This window comes from Struthio camelus, chromosome 5 (genome assembly GCF_040807025.1).
Source record: "Struthio camelus isolate bStrCam1 chromosome 5, bStrCam1.hap1, whole genome shotgun sequence".
Taxonomy (NCBI): domain Eukaryota; kingdom Metazoa; phylum Chordata; class Aves; order Struthioniformes; family Struthionidae; genus Struthio; species Struthio camelus.
This window is the reverse complement of record NC_090946.1, coordinates 26,157,507-26,182,328: the sequence shown is the minus strand read 5'-3', so window position 1 is coordinate 26,182,328 and position 24,822 is coordinate 26,157,507. Positions and strand designations below refer to the sequence as shown.

The 24,822-nt window shown below is 38.8% G+C and overlaps 1 protein-coding gene and 1 long non-coding RNA gene across 3 annotated transcripts in view; one reads left to right on the top strand and one right to left on the bottom strand.

Moving 5' to 3' along the window:
- LOC104147431 (uncharacterized) overlaps nt 1-24,822 on the bottom strand; it is a 170,494-nt gene that overhangs the window by 9,819 nt on the left and 135,853 nt on the right. Inside the window, exon 6 of one of the 2 annotated variants that reach the window (XR_011141397.1) lies at nt 12,283-13,086. The exons of the other annotated variant lie outside the window; for it this stretch is intronic. This is a non-coding gene — a long non-coding RNA (uncharacterized lncRNA). Of the gene's footprint in view, nt 1-12,282; nt 13,087-24,822 lie in introns of those variants that run through there. 2 annotated transcript variants of the gene reach the window in all.
- Nucleotides 1-24,822, top strand: part of SPON1 (spondin 1) — a 204,618-nt gene that overhangs the window by 155,926 nt on the left and 23,870 nt on the right. The window contains exon 7 of the mRNA XM_068945201.1: nt 12,210-12,274. Within this exon, the coding sequence (XP_068801302.1) occupies nt 12,210-12,274 (65 nt within the window). The remainder of the gene's footprint in view (nt 1-12,209; nt 12,275-24,822) is intronic.

The following is a 24,822-nucleotide window of genomic DNA, read 5'->3' as shown; positions in this document are numbered from 1 at the left end:
AAGCCATGCTTTTTTTGGCTTTGAACATGTCATGGAGTATTCAAAAGGCCTGCTTCATGGCATAGTAATGCATTGTGTCATTTCATGATAACATGACTAACAGCTAAACTCTAAAATTTAAAGCGAACTTCAGCACTTAAGTCTTAGAGATGAGTATATAAATAGATCATTGTACATACAATTGCAGCCAACCATCGGAAGTAGCAAGGAAGGCACTTCACAGTAGGCGTTTTAGCAGTTTACTTAGGTGCACAGTTTTAAGGTGGGTCCTTACCCAGTTACTGCTAGTTTAAAGATAAAATGAAATTTCTTATCTGTATCCTGACCTCAATGCAGTGATTATTTTTTGTTATTTTCTTATTGCTAGAGTGAATATTGTGGCAAGTGAATATAAGTGCAATAAGGTGAATGCCTTTTTTTAGAGTGTAAGCCTCTTTTTATGCCCCTCAACTTGTAATTTTGATCATAAAATAACTTATATGAGTGCAACACTGAGCAATTTAATCTCTTAGGGATTTTTCAGAGTACTTCAGAGACATTCCTTAAGAGAGAAACATGTCTTTGTGTCTGGCTTACTGTGTAGGCAGCATCCCCCAGTAATCCCTGATTCCTACAGGGTGACATACAGCAGCGTGGCTACAGGGTTTACTCCTATTTCTGGGTTCTTTTTTTGCTGTTCTAAGTAAGCAACCAGTAATCCAAAGCAGTCTGCTTGCTGCAGTGAATTTAAAAGCTCTTCCTTGGTATGTTAATTACATCAATTGCAGATGTCACTCTAATAGCAGCTTCTGCTGCTTTTAAAGGCGCAAGTCTTGCATAATGCCTAATATTATTCTAATATTAATTCTGCTCAATAGCACGTACAAAGCACAGCCATGTTAACTGATCCAAAGATATATGAAGTTCTTTGAGCAACGAGTCGAGTGGGCACCAGGTAGGGAGATAACCTTAATCTGACCTGCCACGCTGTCCTGAGGGAAAAGTTAGTGCTGAATAGCTTACCAAAAAATAAAAAATAAAATAATAATAGCATTTCCCAGCTGTCTAGCTGCTGGAGAGCCAGAGCTTACCATCAGAGTTGGCAGCTCTAGCTCAGGCCTCTGAAATTTCTAAGAAGGTAGTTAGGTAACCTTTTTAGTCAATCTTAGTTTCTTACCTCCATAGAGGTTTGCTTCCTTATAACGTCTCCTTCTACCCTTAAGAAGACCCTTCCAAACACAGAAAATCCCCATTGGGAAATAGGACAGGAGAATTACACCTCTGAGAAAAACAAAGGCTATCCACTCCCTAAAAGTTCAGCCTACCTTCAGGAAAGGTAGAAGCATAGATGAGGGTAAATTCAGGCACACAAAAAGCGTCGGGGATGTCAGACTGGATCCATGAGGAGATGACTACATGAACAGCCCTTGGAGTCACACAGTGTGGATTGAGCCCTGCTCTCTGTTTTTCAGAGGGAAGGGAGATGCAGGGAAAAAGGCAGCTGCCTCATGGGAAAAATGGCCACATCTCCACTCCATGGGAAAATCACTGACGTTTTTCTTCAAATACCTCTCTCATAAGTCTAGTCAGAGATCAAGATGATCCCAAAATCTGAGACAAGTACTTTTTGGTCACTAAATTCTCAGGCAAATTAGTGTCAAAACATAAACCGTGAGACTACGTAGTGCAAGAGAAGTGGTCCACGAGGGCAATAAACAGTTTGTTGTGACAATGGCTAAAAGCATATGGGCAGAGAAAGAGATTTGAAGTTGCTTTCTTTCAGAGAATTCTCCTGTCCAGTTTACAGAAAATATAGTTCATGATACGTTCCTTAATTCCGTAATTTGATTAAAGGCTGCATTTTTTGTTTGTTTTGTGAAGGAATGGTAAAAGGTAGCTTAGATACAGCTTTAGTTGAGGGAAAGCTGTCGTGGTTGCCTTTGTGTAGCAGCTAAAGCACGTTTAGAGTACTTATATTGTAATATATGAAAAAAAATTACATTGATTTGTCAAAAATACTATCAAGGCTCAGAAAAATTCACCTGCTCTTCTAATTTGCTGATCGTCTTTAAAATGAATTGGCCTTAATAGAAAAAGTATTTCCCCTGCATTCGAGCTATTACATCTGGCTAATGTCACGGAAGCAGCAGGATGAATAATCATAACGCCTGTAGCCCTGTTGCCAGCATACCAGAGTGCAGAATTTGTCTCCGTCCCAGCTCTCTGCGATATTTCCCAGAACAGCCCTAGCCTGCTCTTGTGGTTGCCTGCTGATATTTAAGCCAGTTGCAAATAACTTAGTCATGTCCAAGAACCCATCTCAATATTTTCATCCGTGGCTGTTTTGAACCTGTTTGAAGGAGTCAGTGTGCAAAAAATGCTACAGTTACCAGAATGCGAATGTAATTAATGAACTTAGGGCCTGCAAACTCTTCTATCATGATCTCCTGTATGAATTTGGTTTTAGTCCTGCTGATTGTAGGTTGCCCTTCAGTTGCACACATCTGCTTTGTTACATGCAGGATGCCCTGGCGTCTTTGAATGTCTTTTTCTTTCTGCTTCTTTTCTGGTGTGTACATCACTTCCAGATCTTTTTTGAATTCGAATTAACAGTAGCTTTATAGCACTTAGATTTACATTTACAGGCCAGTTTAGTTGAAAGCACTGATGAAAAAAGAAAAGGTGAGACAGCAGGAGGAGGAAAAGGTATTACTGGATAAACCTACTAAGCAAAGGGTGGAAATTACACCCGTCACGGTCAGCTTCAAAACCTAGTTTACTCTGCTACTTTAAAAAGTAGCCATTTCTAAGTAAAATAAAAAAAATCTTCCCTTGTTTTTGGCAAAGGTAATTTAGGGCCCCAAATGTTTCTGTAATCCTAACGACAGCAAAGAATGCTCTACGTAGAATGAAGAAAAATATGTAATAGAAACTCAACTCGCGTTCAAGAAGCAGATTCACAAGGGATACTTTTTTTGCTGTAGCAGCCTGCTTCCCCACAGAAAACCAGAGCTGAAATTCTCACGACATACCTAGGGCTCATTAAGCCATGCTGTCAAGCTTTATACCATGCAAAATTGAATGATCACTTTGTTGGGAGAGCCTAGCTTATGTAACTGCCCCTTAAAGGAAATAAAATAGGGCATCTGCTTTTCACCGTTGCCATTAGCAACACTCGTGCTGTTAATTTCGGCCTACCTTGCCCTTCTAAAACAACCGCTTAATAGAAACGAAACGCCCTGGGACAGGTCGTGCAGAAGGATGTTAACTCAGAGCGCACCAGTGCTTTGGGGATATAGACAAAGAGTAATAATGAACTTCCTTCTGTTTGAATCCCATCCTCGTCTTTTTAACAAAATCAGGAATTGTAATTCCTATAATTCTCTTTTAAAAGCTTTTCTAAAGTGCATTATTAGCTAGCATCTGCACAGTACCTATTTTAGCAGGTAAAATTACTTCTCATTCTGAAGAATGGCATGGCTGGGGGGAAGGGGGGGCGCACGGTTCCTGCCCCAGCTCCAACACAGGTCCTAGTAAATGTTGATTTAGCAGATAACGCCATCCTGAAATTACAGCTCTAACACATATAACCAGATTTTCCAAAAAATATGGATAATATCCATGTTTTGAGGAATTCATCAGCCTGATTATCTCAGAGAGAGGTTTTTCTGTGGGAAAGTGAATGCGTTAACAAAATTGCTAAGTATCCAATTTGGGAAAGCCTTCCTGTACAGCGCAGCAGTAAAGCAGGCGCTGTCTGAGCCACTGGTTTACTTGTAGTCCTAAAAGTGGACCTACTTGGATGGTAAAAATTCAAGGTTGGATTTAAATGTTGTTCTTTTCTTCACTTTTCTTTTCAGTTGCACCCCAACTCTGTGTCTTCCGTTTATCTGAGTACCAAAATCGTGCTTTTGTAATTGAGTAGATCTCATTAAAAGCCCAGAAATTCTCTCAAGCCTTCATTTGATGAACTGAAAAACATAGCTTGCATGTCCCCTGAAATGTCATTACTTCTTTTTCGAAGAAAAGAAATAATTTTTTTAATTAAAGAAATGGTTATTTGTACAGGGAAAAATTCAAATTGCATGTACTATGATCAAATATTGAATTCAGTTGAGGCATATCTTACATATGTATAAGGCATATTTGTCTCTCTTACCTCATGTACGTTTTTCTCAGGTGCACTGGTTTTGGAAGGTTCACAAAATAACTATCATATAAACATAAAGAAGTCAAAGTAAAATGGACAAACTCAGTCCTGATATAATTCCACTGATTGAAATGGATTTTTGCTGTTGCTTAAAATAACTCCAAATCTGTGCTAATGGATTTAAGTACAGCCTGCATGAATATAAGTAGATCACAGAATTAAACAAAATTCAGTTGTCAATAAATGGTAGCAATAAGTTCCCCTCTTTAATTTTGGTATGATTTATTTTTCCTGATAATTTGTGACTAAAAAGCTTAACTTTTTCCAAAATATGCTTTTTTTTTTTTCCTGAACTGCATAAAAGCAGCTTCTGCAGGTTTTTGCATCAAAAAATGTCTGCATGTAAGAAGGGACTGCATCTCAGCACTGAGGTTTAAGGTAACTTCAGCAACCTCCCTAGCTGCACCTGCAGGAAAATAAATCTAGTGCATGATGTATTACCAGCTTGTAGTAGCCTTGCAAGTAACATTATGCAATGACAATAATGGCTATGGTAAACTTGTGACATACTCAACATAAGAAGACCTCAGAAACCTGGGCGTACACAAACCAGGCTGATTGCTTATATGAGTAATAAGGCATGCCCACTCAGGGTGCATTACAGGAGATCACATTCACAGTTACTGTAAAGCAAATGTGCATGTTAAGTATATTTACATGAAGATGAACTCCAGAGCAAGGAAAGATGTATGTAGATGCTTTTACCCCAAATACATTTGAAATACTTTATTACCACAGAGCAGACAACTACTTCCTCTTTCTAAAAAATTGTTACACTTCTCAGTAACATGCCTACATCAACGTCGTCCTTTTATTCAAATGCATCTGTAAAACCAAGGCAGACAAGACACAAACAGGTTTTATCAACTAGGAAAAAGCATGCCATATTCCAGCTGACATCAATGGAAAGCCACACTGTGTTGAACGTTAATGAACTGGGTATTTTGTCTCAGTCAATACTTTAAAGAAAAAACAGTTCTTTATTTTGTGTTTGGGTAAAATGGTACTTGTTTTCTTTGAGTCTTGTAATCCGTTTCCCAGCACATCTATTGCTGCAGTGGAATTCTTCATAAATGAGCATCAGGCAAATCAGCTTCTCCTGAAAGCTGTGTTATTGAATCCTAGCAATCATATGAGAACAAAGGAAGTCATAACTTAAGTAGAATTTAAGCACATGCCTCCAGATTGTATCCAGTTACCTTCCTCTTGCCGGATAGCCTCCTTCTTATATAACATGGTTATTAGATAAACATGTGAAGTAGTCCAGCACACAAGACTTCCTCCTTCCCATGCAAGTACCTTCACCATGAGGCTCCCTCTTGGACTCCATCCGGCCCCAAAACTGAAGCCTTTTTTCAGAGCGTGATAGTTTCACCAGTAGACAAGCTAGCAATGTCGTCTAGATAGTCTTTCACCCAGCCACGGGGACACTTTCTAGATAACTGTAGCTCCTTGATGGGAAATTGTACCTATATAAATGGTATAAACACTAGAGTATTTATAGCAAAGCACCACCACCGTTCATATTTTAGGGGAAAGAAAGATGCCTGCTTTCAAAGGAGAGCTCCATGCTGTCTCTCGCACATAAACAATTTCTTTTAGTACTGAGTGAGTATCTAAGCCCTCAATAGGAAGAGTTATGGCAAAGTCTGTCTTCGGGACAGCATTGGCACTCTTCCTTGCAGGAGCCTTGCTGTTTCTCAGGTGCTTGCAGCTGGTTGGGGCTGTTCCCCTGGCACGCCTTAACAGGGCAGCTCACCGTATATCGTATGCAGGAACAGCGTGCTGACGTTTGAGGCTTTCTGTTGACCTGCAGCTATTTTCATGAACTGAAAAGTTTTGGGGATATTGAACACAGGCTTTTAACATCCTAAAGTGATTTCTGGGTGTCTGAGTAGGGTGAAGGTGGAGTAAGGCAGGAGGAGGTTTATTTGGACTCTTTTATCATAGAAGACTGACCTATTTTTTAAGACTACCCAACTGTCTGTCCACAGTGTCATATCGTTCTCATTTTCATAGCATTTGATTCCCCACAGAGGACACCTTGTGCATTATATATTTCTGCTTCTTTCCTGTTTTGATGAGAAATTATTTTTTGAGGGAAAGGATGATCCTGCAGTTAAGATGCTGTCTTAAGACTCACACACGTTAGTTTATTTCCAGAAGGCACTCAATTTATCGTCTCTGAATTGAGGATAATGTTGCTTTTTCTACCTTCAAAGATACTAGTGAAAATAAGTCCACCGCAGATTGAAAGGCATTCAGATATTATGCAGATGGGTTTTGTGGAAGTAATTAAATGTTGTCTGTTCTAAAACAATCAAATGAATGCCAACCAATAGCAGTGTGAAATGAGTGAAATTAAGCTCTGGCTCAAAACAGGTGTTTTCATTCTCACAGTTGATTGAATCTGACTAATTTTGCTGTCAGATAATAACACTCATTCGTTTAGCTGAACTGAATTAAACCATTATTACAAAGTGCTAAGTGAACTGCACAGTAAGATTTTATAATGTTACTCTGTACACATTATAAAAATAGTAATAGAAATTGCTCATAAAAATAACTTTCAGTATTTAACGGATACTAATCACATCAGTTATCAAAAAGCAGTAAGCGCAAATGAAATAGTTTGCATGGCTTTCCAGATCCTACTAGTCTACTAGTTCATTCCAAAGGTATTCAGATGATGCTTAAAATTTTTGCTGAAAGCTTTCATTACGTTTTAATGGATGTTACCCTTTAAACAAGTTGTTTTAAATCCCTTTAGTTGCAAAAGACTTCAAATCAAACTCAGTCTTCAGTGCTGCTTTTTGAGCTATGTCCCACTTTCTGTTCTCGAAGATGAGGAAATCGTTTTAATCTTTTGTAACATACATGGCTGAACGATCCAATTTAGTCGTGCTTTCATAGTATGGGGTGCTGTTTGGTGCCATTTAATGACTTTATTCTGCATGCATCATCATTTGTACACTGCTTGAAGAAATTGATGTAATGTAAATTCTTAATTTATACCAACTACAAAATGTCAGTGGAGCTGTCTGTATTAGAATGGCATTATTAATTTTTTTAAATTATGCTATTAGGACTTTGTGGAGGACAGTATTTTCATAGGGAAAAGTTATTGAGTCAACCACCCATCCCTTGCTGAAACACAAATAAAGAAAGTGGGTTTGGAGGGAGAGAGAATTGTTTAGGTTTTTTTGCATGTTTTAATTTAGGCTGTAATCCAAAAAATATTGAAGGCAATCTACAAAATCTGATTGGCTCCATGGGGCTTTTCAGCAGGCTCTAAGTGTTTGTGGAAAGGGTCATTCTGATACAAGTGGAAACTGAAATCCTGTTTAGAAAAGGCTTCAGTAGGTTCTACAAAGATGTTATATGAAAATTTCTAAGTGATTAGGTCTAACTACACTTTTCAAAGGGATTTACCACAAAGATTATTGAGAGCTTGTATTAATTTAATTACTAAATTGTGACTTGCAGAAGTAAGTGGCAGACCTCTGCATCAGCAGTAACGCATTTACACAACAAACACAGGTTGTTGGCTACAAACACAGCTGCTGAGAAGCCCGAAGGATCTGAAGGAAGATCCGTGTGAGCGTACCCACAGTGTGCTTGAGTTGTCTGTGGTGCCGCATTGCACTGCTCAGCCCTGTTCTTCTAACCTGACAATTTCACGGCTGTACTCCACTGCATGCTATAGATACCCAAAACAAACGGAGCAAAAACTCAGTTACAGATTCTCAAATGCACGTTCTCTGATTCATGCTCAAGGAGGAAACCTCCTTAAATGTCAAAAAGAAATATGCTAGCAACTTCCCTCCTGTATGTCTCTCTAACAACTGACAGGTAGTCCCAAACTGACCTCTTCTTACACGCACAGAGGCATTAAACAGGCTTGCCAGTTTTCTTCCGATTTTTTTTTTTATTGTTGGAAGACGTGTGTATCGGACTTTACCTAAAGGATTTTCAGGAGTTGCAAGCAATATCTTTGGCGCCCTTTCCTTTTCCTTCTTCAGAAATTGTTAGGTTTTGACACTCAAATAATTTTACAGATAATCTGGTTTTCTATTTCAAAATCCAACCGTTTCAATACTTGGGAATCATTGCCTCCCAGCCAAACACATAGATGGCAACAAGACAACTTGCAACATACAACACAAACATATTACTTCTCTTTGCCATGTTTTGACATGAATTTGAAAGTTTCTTTACTTCAAAATACTCCCGAGTATACTTTGGGAGTATGAAGAAGAGAGAAAAATGGGTACACATAATAACGCAAGCCCAAAGAAAATGTTGACTAAAATTCAAAAAATTAAAAACTACTTTGTGTTTTATGTCTCTCTTCCCTGAAGTCTGTATATTTGGGTTATAGAAGGCAGTTTCCTAGATTTTGTCAGGGAAAATGGTGCTTTGGACTGACTAGTTGTATATAATTAATTTTGGGGTTTAACTTCAGGCATTTCATATCCTCAATTTCTACCATGTACAAAGAAATTACAGCTAAAGAGTTTTGCCAGCGAATCTAACTACTGTATCTCCAGAGATTGCTCTCAATGGGCAGTTCACAAAGGAGGTGAACTTACCGGGTAGGTAGTGTCTGTTTGTGTTGGTAGTTTTGAGTTGATATCGAGTCCCTTTAAAAAGACAAGGTCATTTGGATCTGCTGGAGGGAGAAGGAGGTTGCTCCTTTTCTGGAGGTGCCAGAGAGTTGGTGCATGTGGTGTTTGGGGTCGCCGTGTGGAACTGGCCCTGGCTCAGCAGGGAGACCATGGTAGAGTGGCGGCCACCAGGCCCCGGACTGGCATAAAGAGCTTCCCAGAAATGAGGAGGAGATGAGCAGACTTTGCTGCCCCTCAGAAAGCCACTCAGTTGGTGGGCAGCAAGATCCATTTTAAGAACATTTTAGGCAGAGTTGTGCTTATACGGTTTTTGTTTGGCTTTTGTCTGGCTAGTCTCGTTGCTCTGAGTTCTCTCAGTTTTTAGAATTTTTGTTTTCTAGTTCTGTTCAATCCAACCCAGCCTTTTTGAAAACCTTCTGCTCTTTTTTAGGGAACTGCCTGTAGAAGATACAGGCACATGCACATAAAAGCCAGGGCCTCCCCAAAGCCTATCGCAGTCTGTAACAGACATCAACCAGAAACTTGCTCTTTTAAATCCAAACTCTAGCAATTGTGATAATAGCTGTAGGCAGAAACCTTGAGCATGCAAGCCAAACATACTGCAGAGACAAAATGCAATATTGTGCTTTAAAAAGTACTGTTCTCCAGAGTTTCATCCTCTTTAACATGCAGACTTGCTCCAGGAAAACTCTTTGAGTGTACTGAATATCTGCTCAAGGATATTCATCTGTCTGTCTATCTATGCATGTATAAGTATATAAACATTGTCATTAATAAAAATACAGCCCCTATGTTTTAGAAAAATTCTTAAAAATTAGAAACATTTCAAATCTTCCAAGATAGATACAACCACATAATTAGAATATCGGTCTGAAATAACAATCCCATTAATCCCATTTGCAGCCTAATCCTGTGTCAAGGAGCTATAGGTACCAAAAACGTGTATCTTGATTTCGGGCCCATCAAAATGCTGGATTCTGTATCTTTTGATTTTGGTTATTGTTCAGAAAGCGGCCATGAACTCAGCTCCTGCATCCGAATTTTCATCTCCTTCAAAAACTAAGTGATATTTGAATGTACATGTTCTGTTTCATATTTCCTTCTCTCTGCTGTCACTACTAAACTATTAATCATGGTTCATCCATTCTTGGTATGCAATTTTAATTGGAATAGCACATGTTAAAATGCTTTCAGACATGAGTGATTTGGATGCTGTTGACATAATTATTGGCTTCTATTAGATAAGCAGTGTCTTATTTTAAGAAACAACCATTTATTCTTACAACAGACTTTCTTTGGGGTGTTAATAGTTAATCATTTTGAATGCAAATGTGTTCTCAAGGAAAGTAAATGAAGATATGCCTGGCTGAAAAGTCTTAAGATGTTCAAAAAAAAAAAAAGGAAAATTAAACATTAAGGCAAATTCTGTTGACAGAGAAAGACTAGTAATATATGAGCCAGGCTTTTAACTTGATTTGTTTAATCAGTTTCCTTTTAAATTAGGGGAAGCTAAGTCTTCCACTTTTGAAGGCGCAGTGGGAAGCAGTAAGGTTACTATAGGTGAACGTGGATTCGATGCATCTCTCCTGCATGAAGTGCATCTCTACTCGTTATTACGCAGTCTCGCAGGGAGGCCGAGGGGGGTTGGGAGATGGTTGGCATGATCACATACATCCACCCGAGCCTGAAAACCTCACACGGTATGGAGAAGGCACACTGATGCTGTAATTGCTTTGGTGAGAAGGGTTAGTTGGAGAATACTGGAAGGGGAAAAAACAACCAGTAAAAACTGATTTCTTTAAACAGGTGCATATATGGATTCGAGCTAGCCTAGGGTATCAGAACTATTGCCATCAAGCAGGAAATGGCAAGATTATCACTAAACTGAAAAGCCAGCTCTGTTGGAAGTGCCAATTACTAGTAATGTATGAGGTGGGTTTCTTATTCTAATTGGGAAATATTTTTAAAAGACAGTAGAAATGATGTGAATGAGCTGTGAACTCTCTGTTCTTCTAAGCAAATTACTGGGTGGATTCCTAGGAGAGAAGGGGTAAAATGGTTCTAAAAACACTTGATAGATGTCTTCTGGGCATCAGAGCCTTGTTAACAGTCTCGTGGTTTTGCCCTGGGTTTATTATACCACATATAAAGTTTAAAACTGCTGACGCAGGAATTCTTACAGGCTTGAGGAAAAAATCTTTGCACACTGCTCTGCCACCCTGTGGGCTTCCACGAGGGTGTGGTGTATGTCACCTGGTAATTCTGATGTGAGTGAATGGAGAAGAGCAAGTGCTGTCAGCGGGTCACTTGGAGGAGACTGCAGTGCAGCCACCAGGATGCTTTGCGTCGTTACTGACACGGGAAGAGAAAATAGCATCGTTACACGTTCTCACAGGCTGTGTGAGCAGCCCTTAGTCTTTGCTTGCCTCTTGGCCCATGGATCTGTAACGTATTAGGAGCAAAATTTCTGTCCTGGCTTGTTTTAACCTGTTAATTGCCTCTGCCCATGAGCATCGTCAGTCACGTGATGCTTTTTGCCCATCAGCTACCGCTTGGGGACTAACAGCCCAGGATACAGCTCAGCTCTTTCTTTGACAGTGTTACCAGAACAAACTCCATTTGGTTATACCGGTTTAGGACAACTCCCCAGTGCAAAGGTCTTCTCCTTATTTACACCGGTCATCACTGTGCACCACTCTGAAAATGTTCCCTTCAGCTCATGATTTTTCTAGACCATTTTTTTCCACAACTGCTATACCTGCCAATGCTATAGCCCATACTTAGCTTCAGTGTTAAGCGCGCCTGTTCTCAGATAAGATTGCACTAGATGGCGACCCCACCTTGAGAGATAGGCACTTTGGTGATGAGGTTGAGTTTGTTCTGCCATATCTTTCCTACTGGGAGAGATTGTGGGCTCCAATGCAGGGGAGCACGGAGATCGCTTGGAGCTAAAACATTTGCTGTGACCCTGTCTCTGCTTTCTCCTCAAGCCTCCTGCGTTGTGGCAGGAGGGCTCGGGTTTGGCTCACGCGGCCTCTAATGCCCAGCTAGCTCCAAGCAGCAGTGACTGGGATGCTTCTAGTACCATAAATTCTGCAGCACTTACAGGGGGAACCTGCAAAAGCAGCACGGTCTGCAACTTGTGTCTGCCCTTTTAGGTGACTTCAGCTGCTGCAGAGGGCAGAGCCTGTGCCAGAGGCCTCTGGCGCCCTGCACACACAGGCTCCCCTGGGAACCCCCTGCAGCCATGGGCACACATTGCCCAGAGAACAGAGAGGACAAAGCATATTTTGCCTCTGAATTTGGAGGCACAGTTGATCTAGTGCTGCTGCTTTTTTGCTGTAAATCATATTACTTGCCCAATCACTTTCTTCTTTTGTGTCTCTTTACAGAGTGATGAGGTTTTAACGGTCATCAAAGCAAAAGCACAGTGGCCTGCCTGGCAACCACTAAATGTGTAAGTAAGCAGGGAATCATGTGTCTCAATAGCCTTGTGTCCAGTGTTGTCTAACGGACTGCTCCAAACTCATTGTCTCACATAATCATTTACTCTTGCAAAGAAACAGTCTAAAAATATTTTGATAAGTGATTTTATCTTTTTTGGGTTTGCCAACAGTTGCTTCTCTCTTTCTTTCCTCTTTATCAACTCTTCATTTTTTACATGCTTTGGTTCACTAACTGTTACAGCAGAAGGAACACCCCATAGAGCGCATGCTTTAGTTGAACAATTATGTTTATTCAACGCTTGCTCAAATATATGTTGTACTATTCTGCATCCAGTATTTTTAGTGTCTGGTTAATGCACTATGTCCATGCAGTGAGTAACACAAAGATTTACCAGGTTTTCTGTCTGGGAAAATCCCCAATCTACCAACGAAAGCCTCCTAAAATGCTTCTTTGAAATACTCTTAAGATAACATTGTGATCCTGATGATAATAAAACCACGCTTATTTTATCAAGTGAGACAGCTAACTAGCTTCCAAGGATCCTAACTTTGGGATCTTTGGCACTCAAAACAGGACAAAATTCTTGTGTTGGGATACTCTTGAACTTATTTGTTGGGGTTGCAGAGGGAGGAGTGGAGTTCTTGCATACCTTATCTGTGCTTGGCCTAATGCTTGTACTAATTATCCAGACCCAAATGGGTGAGACTTACCAAGGAGTGACTAAAGATGAGAACTAAGTATAAGAGAGTCGAATCAAGTCCTTGGAGAAACAGGACAGTTATTCTACTGCAACACCGTAGGGACCAGGTAGTGTTATTTCCTCTGTAAGAAATATGAGAGCAACAGTTAGTGGAATGCTGTGTCTGGTTTTGTTGTCTGTCATTTGGCAAGTAGGTGAAAATTTGGAGTTCGTCAGAAAAAAAGCTGTAAGAAGAGTTCAGTTTTTAGAAAATGTTCCCTTCCGTAAGAGGCTCAGGACTTATATTCTCTCCCCTCTCCCCAGCCCCCCCCAAAAATAGAGGTTAGGTGGTGACTTGATCACAGCTTAAATAGTGACAAGATTTCTGATAGTTGATGGTTTTTAATCTAGCCAAAAAAAAAAAAAACCCTACAAGATTCCTACTATCACAGAAGATGATGCCAAGGAAATTCAGACCAGAGGTATGGGGAAAATCTTTAACTAATCTTCAGAACAACTTACCTGAACATGAGGTGGATTTTCCATCACTTGAAGATATTTTAACCCTGAAACAGAGTTGTAGGCTCTGCACAGGAATTCTGAGGTAGGTGTTTTTGACTGGTGTTACGCAAACAGGCAGTCAGTGAAGATGACAGTAATGGCATTCTTTATTTATGGTGCTATTCCCCTGAAATCTTCAGCACTTTATTTTTAAAGGCTATTCGGACAATGAACCGTACTGGAGTTGGTAGCGTTTGCCATGCAGTAGCTTGAACAGCAGTTTTTTTTTTTCCTTGCTGCCTTCTTTTTATTCACTCCAAATTGGCACTGTAAAATAGCAACTTCAGTCCACCTGCCTGGTCTGCTATGGTAAGGTCTGTTTGGCTGAAATGAACCATTTATTTTTCCCTCCAATTTCCATTATTCTTCTGAAGCAGCATTTATGTATGGTGCTTTTGTATCAAAGTGAACAATACCAGTAGGAATTGACTGTTCTAGGGGCTTGGGAGGCTTTGGCATTGACAAGAGAGTGGGCTTGTACTTTGCACACAGAAAGATGGAGAGATGATCTCCTCCTCCAAAGTCTCAATCCATCATCTTTCCTATACATTGAATATATTACATAACAAAAATCAAAGCTAATTAATGTATACTGGTGGTATACCTCTGGTGGTAATAGCTAGTTTAATGCAACACTGAAAAATTTCACAAAAAAGTCAAGAGCGAACAACTTCAGGTATTTTCTAGGCATATTCTTTTACAGCCATGTATGAAAATGCATCTGCAGCATCCTCCAGATGCTCTTCCAGTCACTTCTTACCTTTCTCATAAGGTAATGTTCTCACCTGATATTTGTGCTTTGAAATGCTGAGCAAGGGTTCCTCTAACAAATGTTCCTTTACTTTATATGCACTGCTAAATTTTTGCCTTTTAAATAATTTTTATCGTATTTTTACCATGATGTCTGTCTTTTTAATTCCATTTTAAAATAAGATTTCCGCTTCAAAGGAAGACAAATTTTCCAATTTCCATTAATTTCTAGTGTTAGGCTTCCCATTTGCTGTTCTGGATCATCCCCGTTGGAAGATTTATATTTTAATTGTGCAAGGACTGGATAATGACTGTTTCAGAGAAACATTTGGTTGATTATTATGCATAGGATGGCCCTCTTGCTGATAATTGACTGAAAGTCATGAATAACTTTCTTTCGCACAATGATGAGTTAAATGTCTAATACATAACATGGTGCGAGACTGATGTCAAAGCAGTGTTACAACGTGGCATAATAAGCACAACTGAAAAACCTTTCCGAGTGTGTTTTACAACAGATATAAAATGCATAGTACTAGTGAGCGAATTTACAGAGGCCTGCAGTGTCAGAAGTTAGTGAATTCAGTCTGCTCATACTTCAGAGTTCAAAGATGCCACCGCATTCGCACACCAGTCACCCATCATAGTGTACAACAGGGCAGTATTGGCTGGGCTTCTCTCACTGATGGATCACGGAATTAAATGGCTTTTCTTCCCCAGTGTCAGCGACAGTCAGTGAGGCTGTGTGACTCATGAGGCCGGCTGTACCTCATTAAGTAATGCCTCAAGCTCTCTCTAGACTGAAGGCATGAAGCATATAGGTCTGTATCTAAGAGCCTTTATGTAAAATAGAACTTCCCAGGATAACCCACTAGAAGAAAAATAAGCACTAATCCTCATCATAACTCACATTATAGAGTCTGACTAGTTAGAATCAGTTACAAGAAGAAAAATTGGCCTGTCTGGGGAGGTAAGGAGCAAAGTCGGTTATTAGCCATGGAAGTTGTCAGTTCCACATCTTGGCGAAAGCTGAATTAGCTGAAAATGGTGAAATCCAAGCCATGTAGTGTTGTCATAGCACTTACTATTTTTACAGTTGCCTGTTTTCTCATGGTCATTCTATCCTTAGTGCTCTGTAATTCCTCACCATAAAGGAAAGACTTTATCATGCATGAACCTTTCTTTTCTGTGACCACATGTTTGTCATGATGACTGGGGAGTAGAAGAAAGCAGTCTTCAGGTGGATCTCTGATTTTCCAAAAATGCTGGACCTCCAAGCCAAAATACTACATAAAAACAAGGAATATCATTTCACCCTACCAATCTCAGCTCTCTGAAGAAAGACTTTCTGTGAAAGGAATTGAAAACAGACAGTTGGACAGGAGTGACACATAAGTGGACTTCTTGCTGGGTGCTTTCTAACATGTACAAAACTGTCCAGTATAGGTATATGGCTTTTTCGTAATCTAGGCAAAGGGAGAAGGGTTTGAATTGTAACTCTTGTGTCTGACCACTTTCTGCAGTTGCTGCTAACCAGAGAAGCATTGAGCACTGTGCAGTGCTGTGCAATGTGGAGTTCCACGTACACAGAGCCTCACACTCTCATATTATTGTTTTGCACCAGAAGGTGCTGGGTTTTTTAAGATCCCAACAAGAAAGGCACAAATGCTCTAAGGAAAGGCCATTATTTTCTTAATATCCCAGAACAGGTGATAGCAAGTTATAAAGTCTTAAGTTCCTGCTGGTGTTGGGAACTCTGAAGTGATACAGCACTGGACAGACCTTTAGTCAGGGCACAGCATGCTGCAGAGACTTCCCATCCGTGGCGAGGTTTGTCCAGTGCTGTATCATTAAAGGTAATACTTTGAAAGGCAATACTGATTTGAAAAAATAAAAAATAAGTATTTATTGAAAAAGTGGCTTTACCTTCTTTTCCCAAAACCTTGCAGATTATAACAAACTGGCAGGAAGAGCTCAATTGCCTGCATAAATGAGCTTCCTATTTCCCATTCTTTCCTGCCACTGTTTCAGTCTGCAGCCTCAGCTAGAAGAAAGAATGTGTTGGGAAAGAGGTCTGGCAGTACGTTTAGGTCTGGCAGTATGTTTGTAAACATTAGTAAGCATATCATGTGTTCTGTAGTTAATACTGATATCTTGAAAGTAAAACAAAAAATATTTAATCTAGGAAAATACCATAGTGAAGTTAGCTGACTGTAAAAGGTTAGATTTTTCTGAAATATTCACTAAAGTTACTTTTCATACTCTTCTCGTTGTTTTCCAACCTCTTTACCTCACCTGTTCACACTTAGTTACAACTGCTCCATATCAGAGTGATAAGCATGTTTTCTTGGTTATAATTTTGAACTGTCTTTAGTTTGGAAAAGTCATCCCCCTCCTTCCTTAAGTCTCTCCTGTTTCCTTCTTAGCTCTTGCTATTGTTTGAGTGAGCAGTCATGGTCATGCTGCTATGGTTTTTTTCTGCCTCTTGACTGTGTGCAGGTATTACTTTTTTTTTCTCTTCCATTTAAGCAGCTCTTCCCCATTTTCTTGGAGCTTATCTGAAGATATTTTGGTAAGCACTCATAAAAGAAGCTTAGCAGAAAAAGAGAGGACTATTCCTTTATAATTCAGATGGGCAGAAATACTTAGTCCAACCAATTTATGTGACGTATACACCTTAGACTGTTTACTGTAACCTTTTCATCCCCTAGAAACTATCCCAACAGTCAGTCCCCTTCCATTTCAGATTTTACGTATCCTTGATGTCTTTTCTCTGACTATGAAGAGATCAGGGTTGTTCTTCCTAGCTTGCAAGGAGGATATCAGAAAATGACATAGAGTACCCTCAAATATGTTTTTCAGCATTGAGATAGATAATGTGACTAGGCAGCAAAGAGAAATCAAACAACGAATATAGAAAGGTGATGGGAAATGCAAAAAGGGCTCTACTCCAAAATATATTTGAGTTGATGGGTCATATTATCTGGAGAAAAAAATGCAGACATACTCTTTTCATTTTCTTCTGTGTGTTGTGTGAAATCTCTCTCTGTCTTCACTTCCTTTCAGAATTCTTCTGCTACAATTTGAGCAAAAAACTCTTGCTTTATGTTTCATTCTTACAGTTAATTTGCCATGCTCAGTGAGTCTTCATTACAGCGTGTGGGAATTGAAAACAAGCCATAGATGAGTAGGGAATTTTATGTGTTTGAAGTTTTTTTTTCTTTTTTACTTTCTTCTATGTCATCCTCTGTTATTCTTTTTGTACTCACAAAACTTCTGTTCCTGCAACTAGCCACGGTATTTAAGTCATTGAGTGAGAACGTAGATACTGTTAAACTGAAAACCATTTAAGTCAGAAGCTCTTTACTGTGTTCTGAAATTTAATGAATTAGCTCCCTCTCCTCATCTTACGTTTCACTGTCAAAAAAATCTCAGTTTATTGTGCCTGATATCCTACTCTCTCCTGCTTGTACAGACTTAGCATTTTGTTGTGTCACTGATAAATATCCTTGTGTAAAACTAAAAATAACAGCCCAAGGCTATGTGCTATGTATACAGTTGCATACTTAAGTGTTCAGCAGTGAAAACAGCTTAATAACAATCTGTGGCTACCTTAATGTTACTCAATATTACCTAATCAGTACCATCAGATGGCGGAGAGCTGAAAGATTACATGCTTGTAACCGTTACTTGTTACTGAGCCTCTGTTTTCACCTTCTCAGATGCTAAAAGTTTTTGTGTGATTCACAGAAAGGAGCTAATTTACAGAGGGACGTTGGAAAGCATTTAGGCAACCATTTTCTATTAATACCTAACTCCTGAAATTTCAGCTGTCTTCTACTCCGGAAGGTTCCTGAAGTGCTTACAGACCTATACAGCTATTAGTAACAGTGCTAAATGCATAAAAATACAACCAACTTTCAGTGTTCCCAAAGCTGATGAAATCTTCACAGGGGTGAGGGGACCTCTGAGGGGCAACAGATGGCAGCTAAACCCTATTAGCTTCCATAAATTAGGTGTTCCCATGCCTATTTCATCAGCCAGGGCCTGATCTGATAAAAATCTTCACATAAACTTTTAAGTTAGCCACCTATACATATGAGCAGAGAAATGATGGGTCCTCCCCCAGTATTGAGAACACTCTCCCTGTACTTGGAAAATCAAGGTTAAATACTCCTTTCCTCCTGAAGAGATGCAAATGGTAATACCTGTCTCTGAATGTAAAACTCAAACCAGTGACCTACACAGTGAGAGCACTTTACCGTGGCATAATGGTTAGGATTTGCACCTGAAGAAAAGGGAGGGGAGACAGAAGAGAAGGGGTGATGAGAACTGCAGGATCTGCTGCAATGAATAGTTAAATGCAGTTGAAGTTAGTCCTTAGGTATTATGGTTATGAAGGAAACCCTTCAAAAGGTCCAGAGTATAACAGATGAAGTTGTATATCCCTGACTTTTAAGAAATCCATTTTTCCAAGTTGTTTTCTGCACGTTTAGTCATGTGCACTGATAATTTGCTTAACTATTTTATTGCTCATCGAAGCATGCAATGCAGTAAAGGGGAAGTTGCATCGTATGATGAACGATATCTGTGTTTCTCTAAGGTAGAGAAACGAGATGGAGAGGAATGATGAGAGGGCGGACACACAGAAGATGTATAAACAATCATTTTTAACCAAAAAAAAGTCTTTTTTTCTGAAAGAGACACACCTCTAAAACATTTTGAAAACACTGAGCTAACCAGCTTTGTAAGACTAGGAAGGTTGTGTGTGAAACAAGTACAGATAGTTGCATGTTCCCATTAATTAGAAATCATTCTGTCGTCTTATTTTGTGGCATTTAGGCATTATGCAAATGATAGCTTTTTCAGTTGCCTGGCTGCCTTGGAAGAAAGACTGTTCCTGGCCAACAAAAATATTTTGTTCCCTTTCAAGGTTTTTAGCCTTTTTTTTTAACACCTTCATCTTACTTAAAATACAACGCATGAATTAGATAATTTTGAAAAAGAAAGCACTTGATTTGTTTCCTTTCTTGACTATTCACTGAGTTCAATTTCAAGAAACAAAGTTCCTGTCACCCAAAACTACATTTTTAAAGTAAATAATAATGCAAATAATTTGCTCAGCTGTAGTTTAAATTGATTTTCCATTGTTTGTTTCATTTGATTATACTGGAAATAGGACAAAATTACATACATTTGCATTACACGTACAGTACATGGAGTATATTTTTAGAATGAAGATTTCAGACAGGCAATTCCTTTTGTGTTGTCCTCTAAAATAAATATGTTATATGAGGAGCGTTTTTAAGATTTATTGAATATCTTTTGGAAGTATTTTTTTTCCATAATATTTGTTATTGATGTTTATACCTATCTGTCTGGAGAATCTGAGAAATTAATTTACCTATCCCTCTGTGTGAATTACCGGTTTCTTTCTAAACTATATTTGTAGATATACTGTAAGTACATACATTGCACAACTATAGTTGATATTTTCCCTTTAATATGGTCTATATTAAAAAACATTTATAGGCTCTACTCAAAATCAGTGCCCAGGTGTTATTCCAACACATTGGAAGTAACTTGTTTTGGAGAGCGTACAACCTGAGTAATAAGGAGACTGTGTCTTCCTAAGGAGGAAGAGGAAACGGGCACAGAGAAGTTCGATGGCCTGATGAGCGGTCTTACCCGAAAAAAGAATTCTCCCTGTTTACATGTTGCCTCTGATTTTGATAAAACCAAGCTAGTATCAACAGCTTCCTGATTGCCGTATATCATATTTTAATTTCTCTGTGGTCCACTGCAGTTAGCTGTTATAAATATTAAGGTTAAACTAATTCAGCAATTTATGGCAGCTCCAGTATTTTTATGGCGTTTCAGGTGGGTAGGTATGTGGTGAAATCAGGTCCGATAGCAGCAGCAGGAGCTTTGTTTGAGCTGCCTTTAGCGGAGCCACTGTGAACAAGAACGGCAGAGACGGTGCAGTTGTGCAGCCTTCAGACCAGGTTAGCCATCCGACGTGCACTTAGAGCCCCCGGCAGAAACCTGCGCAGACAGCTGTGCTGCCAAGTCTTGCATCAATTAATGCTTGAACTCACCAAAATAAAACCACCTTGTATATGCCTGTATGCTACAATTGCACCGCTGAATTACAGCGGTGTAGATCTGCTGTGAACAAGCAGTAGTGGACAGAAGTGACCTTCCTACAGAAATGCTTTGTAATACGCTTTCTGGAGGGAAAGAAGGTATGTGACTTAAGCAAAGCTGTGACAGGGTTTGTTTAACAGTTTAGGAAATCCACATAACCAAAACATGTTCCATGTACTAGTGCCATTATAATGTTAAATCACTTCTGAACACGGCCTTTATTTTGTGGATGGTCTGTGCCAGCAAGAGGATGTGCTGCATGTCTCATTAACTTGCTGCCACCACCTGGTTTAGCGTGGATACACCTATTCACCAAATCCTAATAGAATTGACCAAATAACATTCATGATCAAAAAACAATTAAAATCATTAGGATGTTTTCCACTGAGACCAGACATTTGACAGGGTCTAAGTTAGAATTCCAGTGTTAGTGTCAAACGTTGTTCTCTCCGCAATCTGTATTAATCAGCATTGAGAGGGGAAGATACAAATCCATGTGCCTTTCAGCTTTGATAACGGAGGGGATTTAGATTAAAAAAAAAAAAAAAAGATATGCAAGATATGCCCAGAGCCCTAGAAACTAGAGATCTGACAATGTAAGTTACTCATGTCAATTAGTCTTCTGAGAATATCTTATAAAGAGTTGATAGCATTATTCACAAGTACCACACCAAACTCCTCTTAGCATACAAATGAAAATACTTTGAAAAGTACCTACAAATTTTCTTTAATCACCTTCAATAGAGAAAAGTGGGTTTTTTTAATGTTGCAGTCATTCCATTTCCTATTCATCCAGTTAAAATACTTCATATGAGTGAAGCTGTGTACCCAGTACTAGTCTCTTTAAAACACTACGTACTCAGAAAAATTTTGCTTTGTGTGATGCCTAGATGAGTAAACTATGAGATTAGTTGCTCACTTGCAGTTTATATGATTCTTTTCGTATTACATTAAGAATGCTGAAATGATCTCCTGTCCCAGTGTGCAATGCACTCTCCATGAATGCCGATACTGGTATCAGGATGTATTAGCCTCTGAGTTATTCAGTTGCTTAATTAATCAAGCCCTTAGACTATCTGGATGAGAAGTAGTATTAAGAAAAGACATGTTTGAACACATATGCTCTTATAGTTTGATTTTACTGGCATTCTGTTTGGTGAAATACACTTATTCTGAACTGTAATTAACCAGTTGTAACGGGCAGCTTACATTTTGTTGTTTCCTCCAAAGTGAAAAGAAAAGCTCAGATCACAGTCCTTTAATCATCTATCCACTGTCTATCATTAACATTTGAATATACGAATTGCTTATAAACAGTGTTCCCTCCAGTAATTTGAAACAGAAATCACGTGTCTATAATTTCACCTAGCGTGAATAAGAGTTAGCTGTGTCCTTACAAGAAAGTAAGAAAACTTATTTTTTACTGACACATGTTGAATTCCTTATAATGCTCATTTTTCTTGAATATTTGTTTGACATTTTCTCCTAATTAGTTGAATACTGCAAGTATCTTCCACTACCTCTGCAATTTTTAGAAAGTAAGGTCCAGGTATTTGCTTGCATTACAGTTTTATACTTCTGTAGTCCTATTTAACCCGCTGAACACCTTATCACGTGCACCTAGTTGCACCACCTGTAAGTTTCTTATAATAGAGAAAAATGTGTATTTTAAGTATTTTATAATAAGGCAAAAGTGTGTAGTATAAAGCCAAGCAGCTATTAAATCTGTTGGTGAAGAAAGAACAAAGACATACGAAAGGCTGGGACATGATTTTAATTAAAGAGAAAATAGTGTCGGTCACATGGCAACTGTTTGTTATACTGTGGGTGCCATCTAGGGACTTCAGCGTGTTTGTAGCACAGGTGAACTTCAGTGGCTCTGCCTTGCGGAAGCTGGTGTGTGAAGGAGACACAGAGGAGCTCATAGTCCTGTTCCAAAATCTATGGTGTTTTGGACACCAGTAATTTTTTGATGTTATAACAGTTTTTGAATGACATCTTTTTTCTTTTAATAAAGATATGGAACTGTGACTAGTTAAGGTAAACTATGGCCCTTGCAGTATTTAGTGTTTCTGAGTCTCTCTCCCTTAAGTCCAAGAATATTATACATATGGGATCATTAGATAGAATGCATTATAAAATTAATTGCAGTACTAATACTGTTTATTTGGCAGAAATAAAACAAGACTACTGTAAGGATCCACAGAGACATGATCTTTACTTACAAAGTTCAGTATTCCTTCCATTTTAGATTATTTCATTTAAAAATATCACTTAAACATCTATTGTACAGATAAAGTATTCTGTCAGTGTGCATGGTAATACCATTAATGTCAGTTGATTTACTCCATAGGTAGGGTCCAAATAATTTCATGTGTGTTACTATTCATTTAGCACGAGACAGTTTCATACATTTAACTTGACTCATGTGGAGAGCTGTCATGTAAATGTGATTTGTTAGATAAGTGAGAGTACAGTCTTTCTCCATGCGGTACAGTGGATATCATGAAGAGTTCAAAAAGAATACCCGATTGAAAAAGAAACTTAAATAACTCTCAGGCTGAGACAGGGTCAAGTTGTTGCCTGAAGCAAACCTTAAGGGCCATTTTAGGGATTCTTGCGGGAAAAACAGCTTATAGTATTAACTGCAGCTAATAGCTTACAATATCAACAGATCTTTAAATATAGTACGTTACTTGTACTTGTAAAAAAGAACATTGCTTGTGTGACAGAATCAGGAAGTCTGTCATAAAAACCAAACTAGCTGCTGTCATTGTAACAGCGACATTACTACGCCTGAAGTGCACTGAAGTCACAATAACATGATTTTCACCGCAATAATAGCTGCATTCAGGAAAATAAAAGTTCTAGCAAAGAAATAATTAGATTTGTAGAAGCCTGACTGTCTCATTGATAACCAGTCATCATGAACAACTGAAAATAAAAGGATATAAAATTGCTAGTAGCCAGAGCATGAAGAATTGAAACGAGGAATAGGCTGATAAACGGTCTGAATTACAAATTTATTCTCAGTGACTTGCCACTATAATGAAGTGGGATGAGTGAAATGCGGTTGTATTTGGCATCTCACTGGATCTTTGTTATCCTAGAAGAAAAGACGTGAGTTTTTCTCTGAGGAATGATGATGTACTTTTCTTGCGACAGATGAGTTGATTTAAATTTTGAGATGCTTAAAAGTATTTTTCAGATCGCTGTGTGGCTCTTTCCAAGTACAGATATCCTTTTATAAGAATTTCAGTACCTGAAATTGTGTTGTATCGCATGGACCACATTCTGCCTTAAATAGGCACTCTGGTCATATTTTCAAAAGATTTTGTGTGAGGTTATGTCTTGTCTAAACTTACAAGTCTTCTTGTCTAAACTTAAAACTCTAACTACTGTAATTCTATGGTGTGAGCATTACAGTCTCTATAGTGCATGTATTTATAACCTGAATAGTCTTCACAATGAATAGATGCCTAAGCCTACCTACTTAAGTAAAAAAATACACTGCAAAAGGAGAAGATATATAGAGTGAAACAGTGCTGAGGAATGGACACACTTTTGGGTATGGGAGGTTATTTTGGAATAGCTAGTCTAGCTGCATGGACGGTGGGTGTCTGTTGGCAGCTGGAGCATGTTGGGGAAGCTCCCAGATGTGTCTTTTGGTTTAGTTTGAGCTGAAGGAATCCAGTTTGTGGTCTGCGATTGCTCCATGCTGTAAACCAAAGCAGGGTAAGTGGCACAACTGGGAAATTCACTTGGAAAGTAAGTGCACTGCTGATCTGACCTAAAACACACATGCAGACACATCCTGCTGTGCTCGTGTGGTGTAATACAGGGCGTCATTGCACATGTTACAATTCAGTGCTGGCACAGAATAGTAGAAAGTTATTTTGTGATTTGCTGGAACAGAGGAAAACGGCTTACTCCATCATTTTCCAGTCTCAGTATGTTTGACCAATGGATTCAGTTTTTAACAAGAGAACCGCTAAATGTGAGAAATGTTATGTATCACTTATAGTTCATCTTGTATGACACTTAGTATACTATCTTATATTCCGTTGGTTTAATTTCACTATATATTAAGTATCCAGTTTGAAATTTTCATGCCAAGTTAGACGAAAATACATGTTGTATTTATGCTTAAAAAGTTAAAATAGCACTTTAACTACGAAGGTAAGTGTTTCCACATTTTGGAAAAAAGAGTTGATAATCAATGAGTTGAAAAACTCATCCATATTTGATCAAGTTTAATGAATATATGAAGACCTCAGTATCCCTGTGGTCACTTGTTAATATTTGGTAGCTCATTTTTTTTCAGAAAGCATCCACCTTTGAGATGCCATAGAAAGTACAAACGGCTGAACAAATATTTTGGGAAAGGCATCACAGAAGCAGGAGAAGGGCAGCAAGAACAA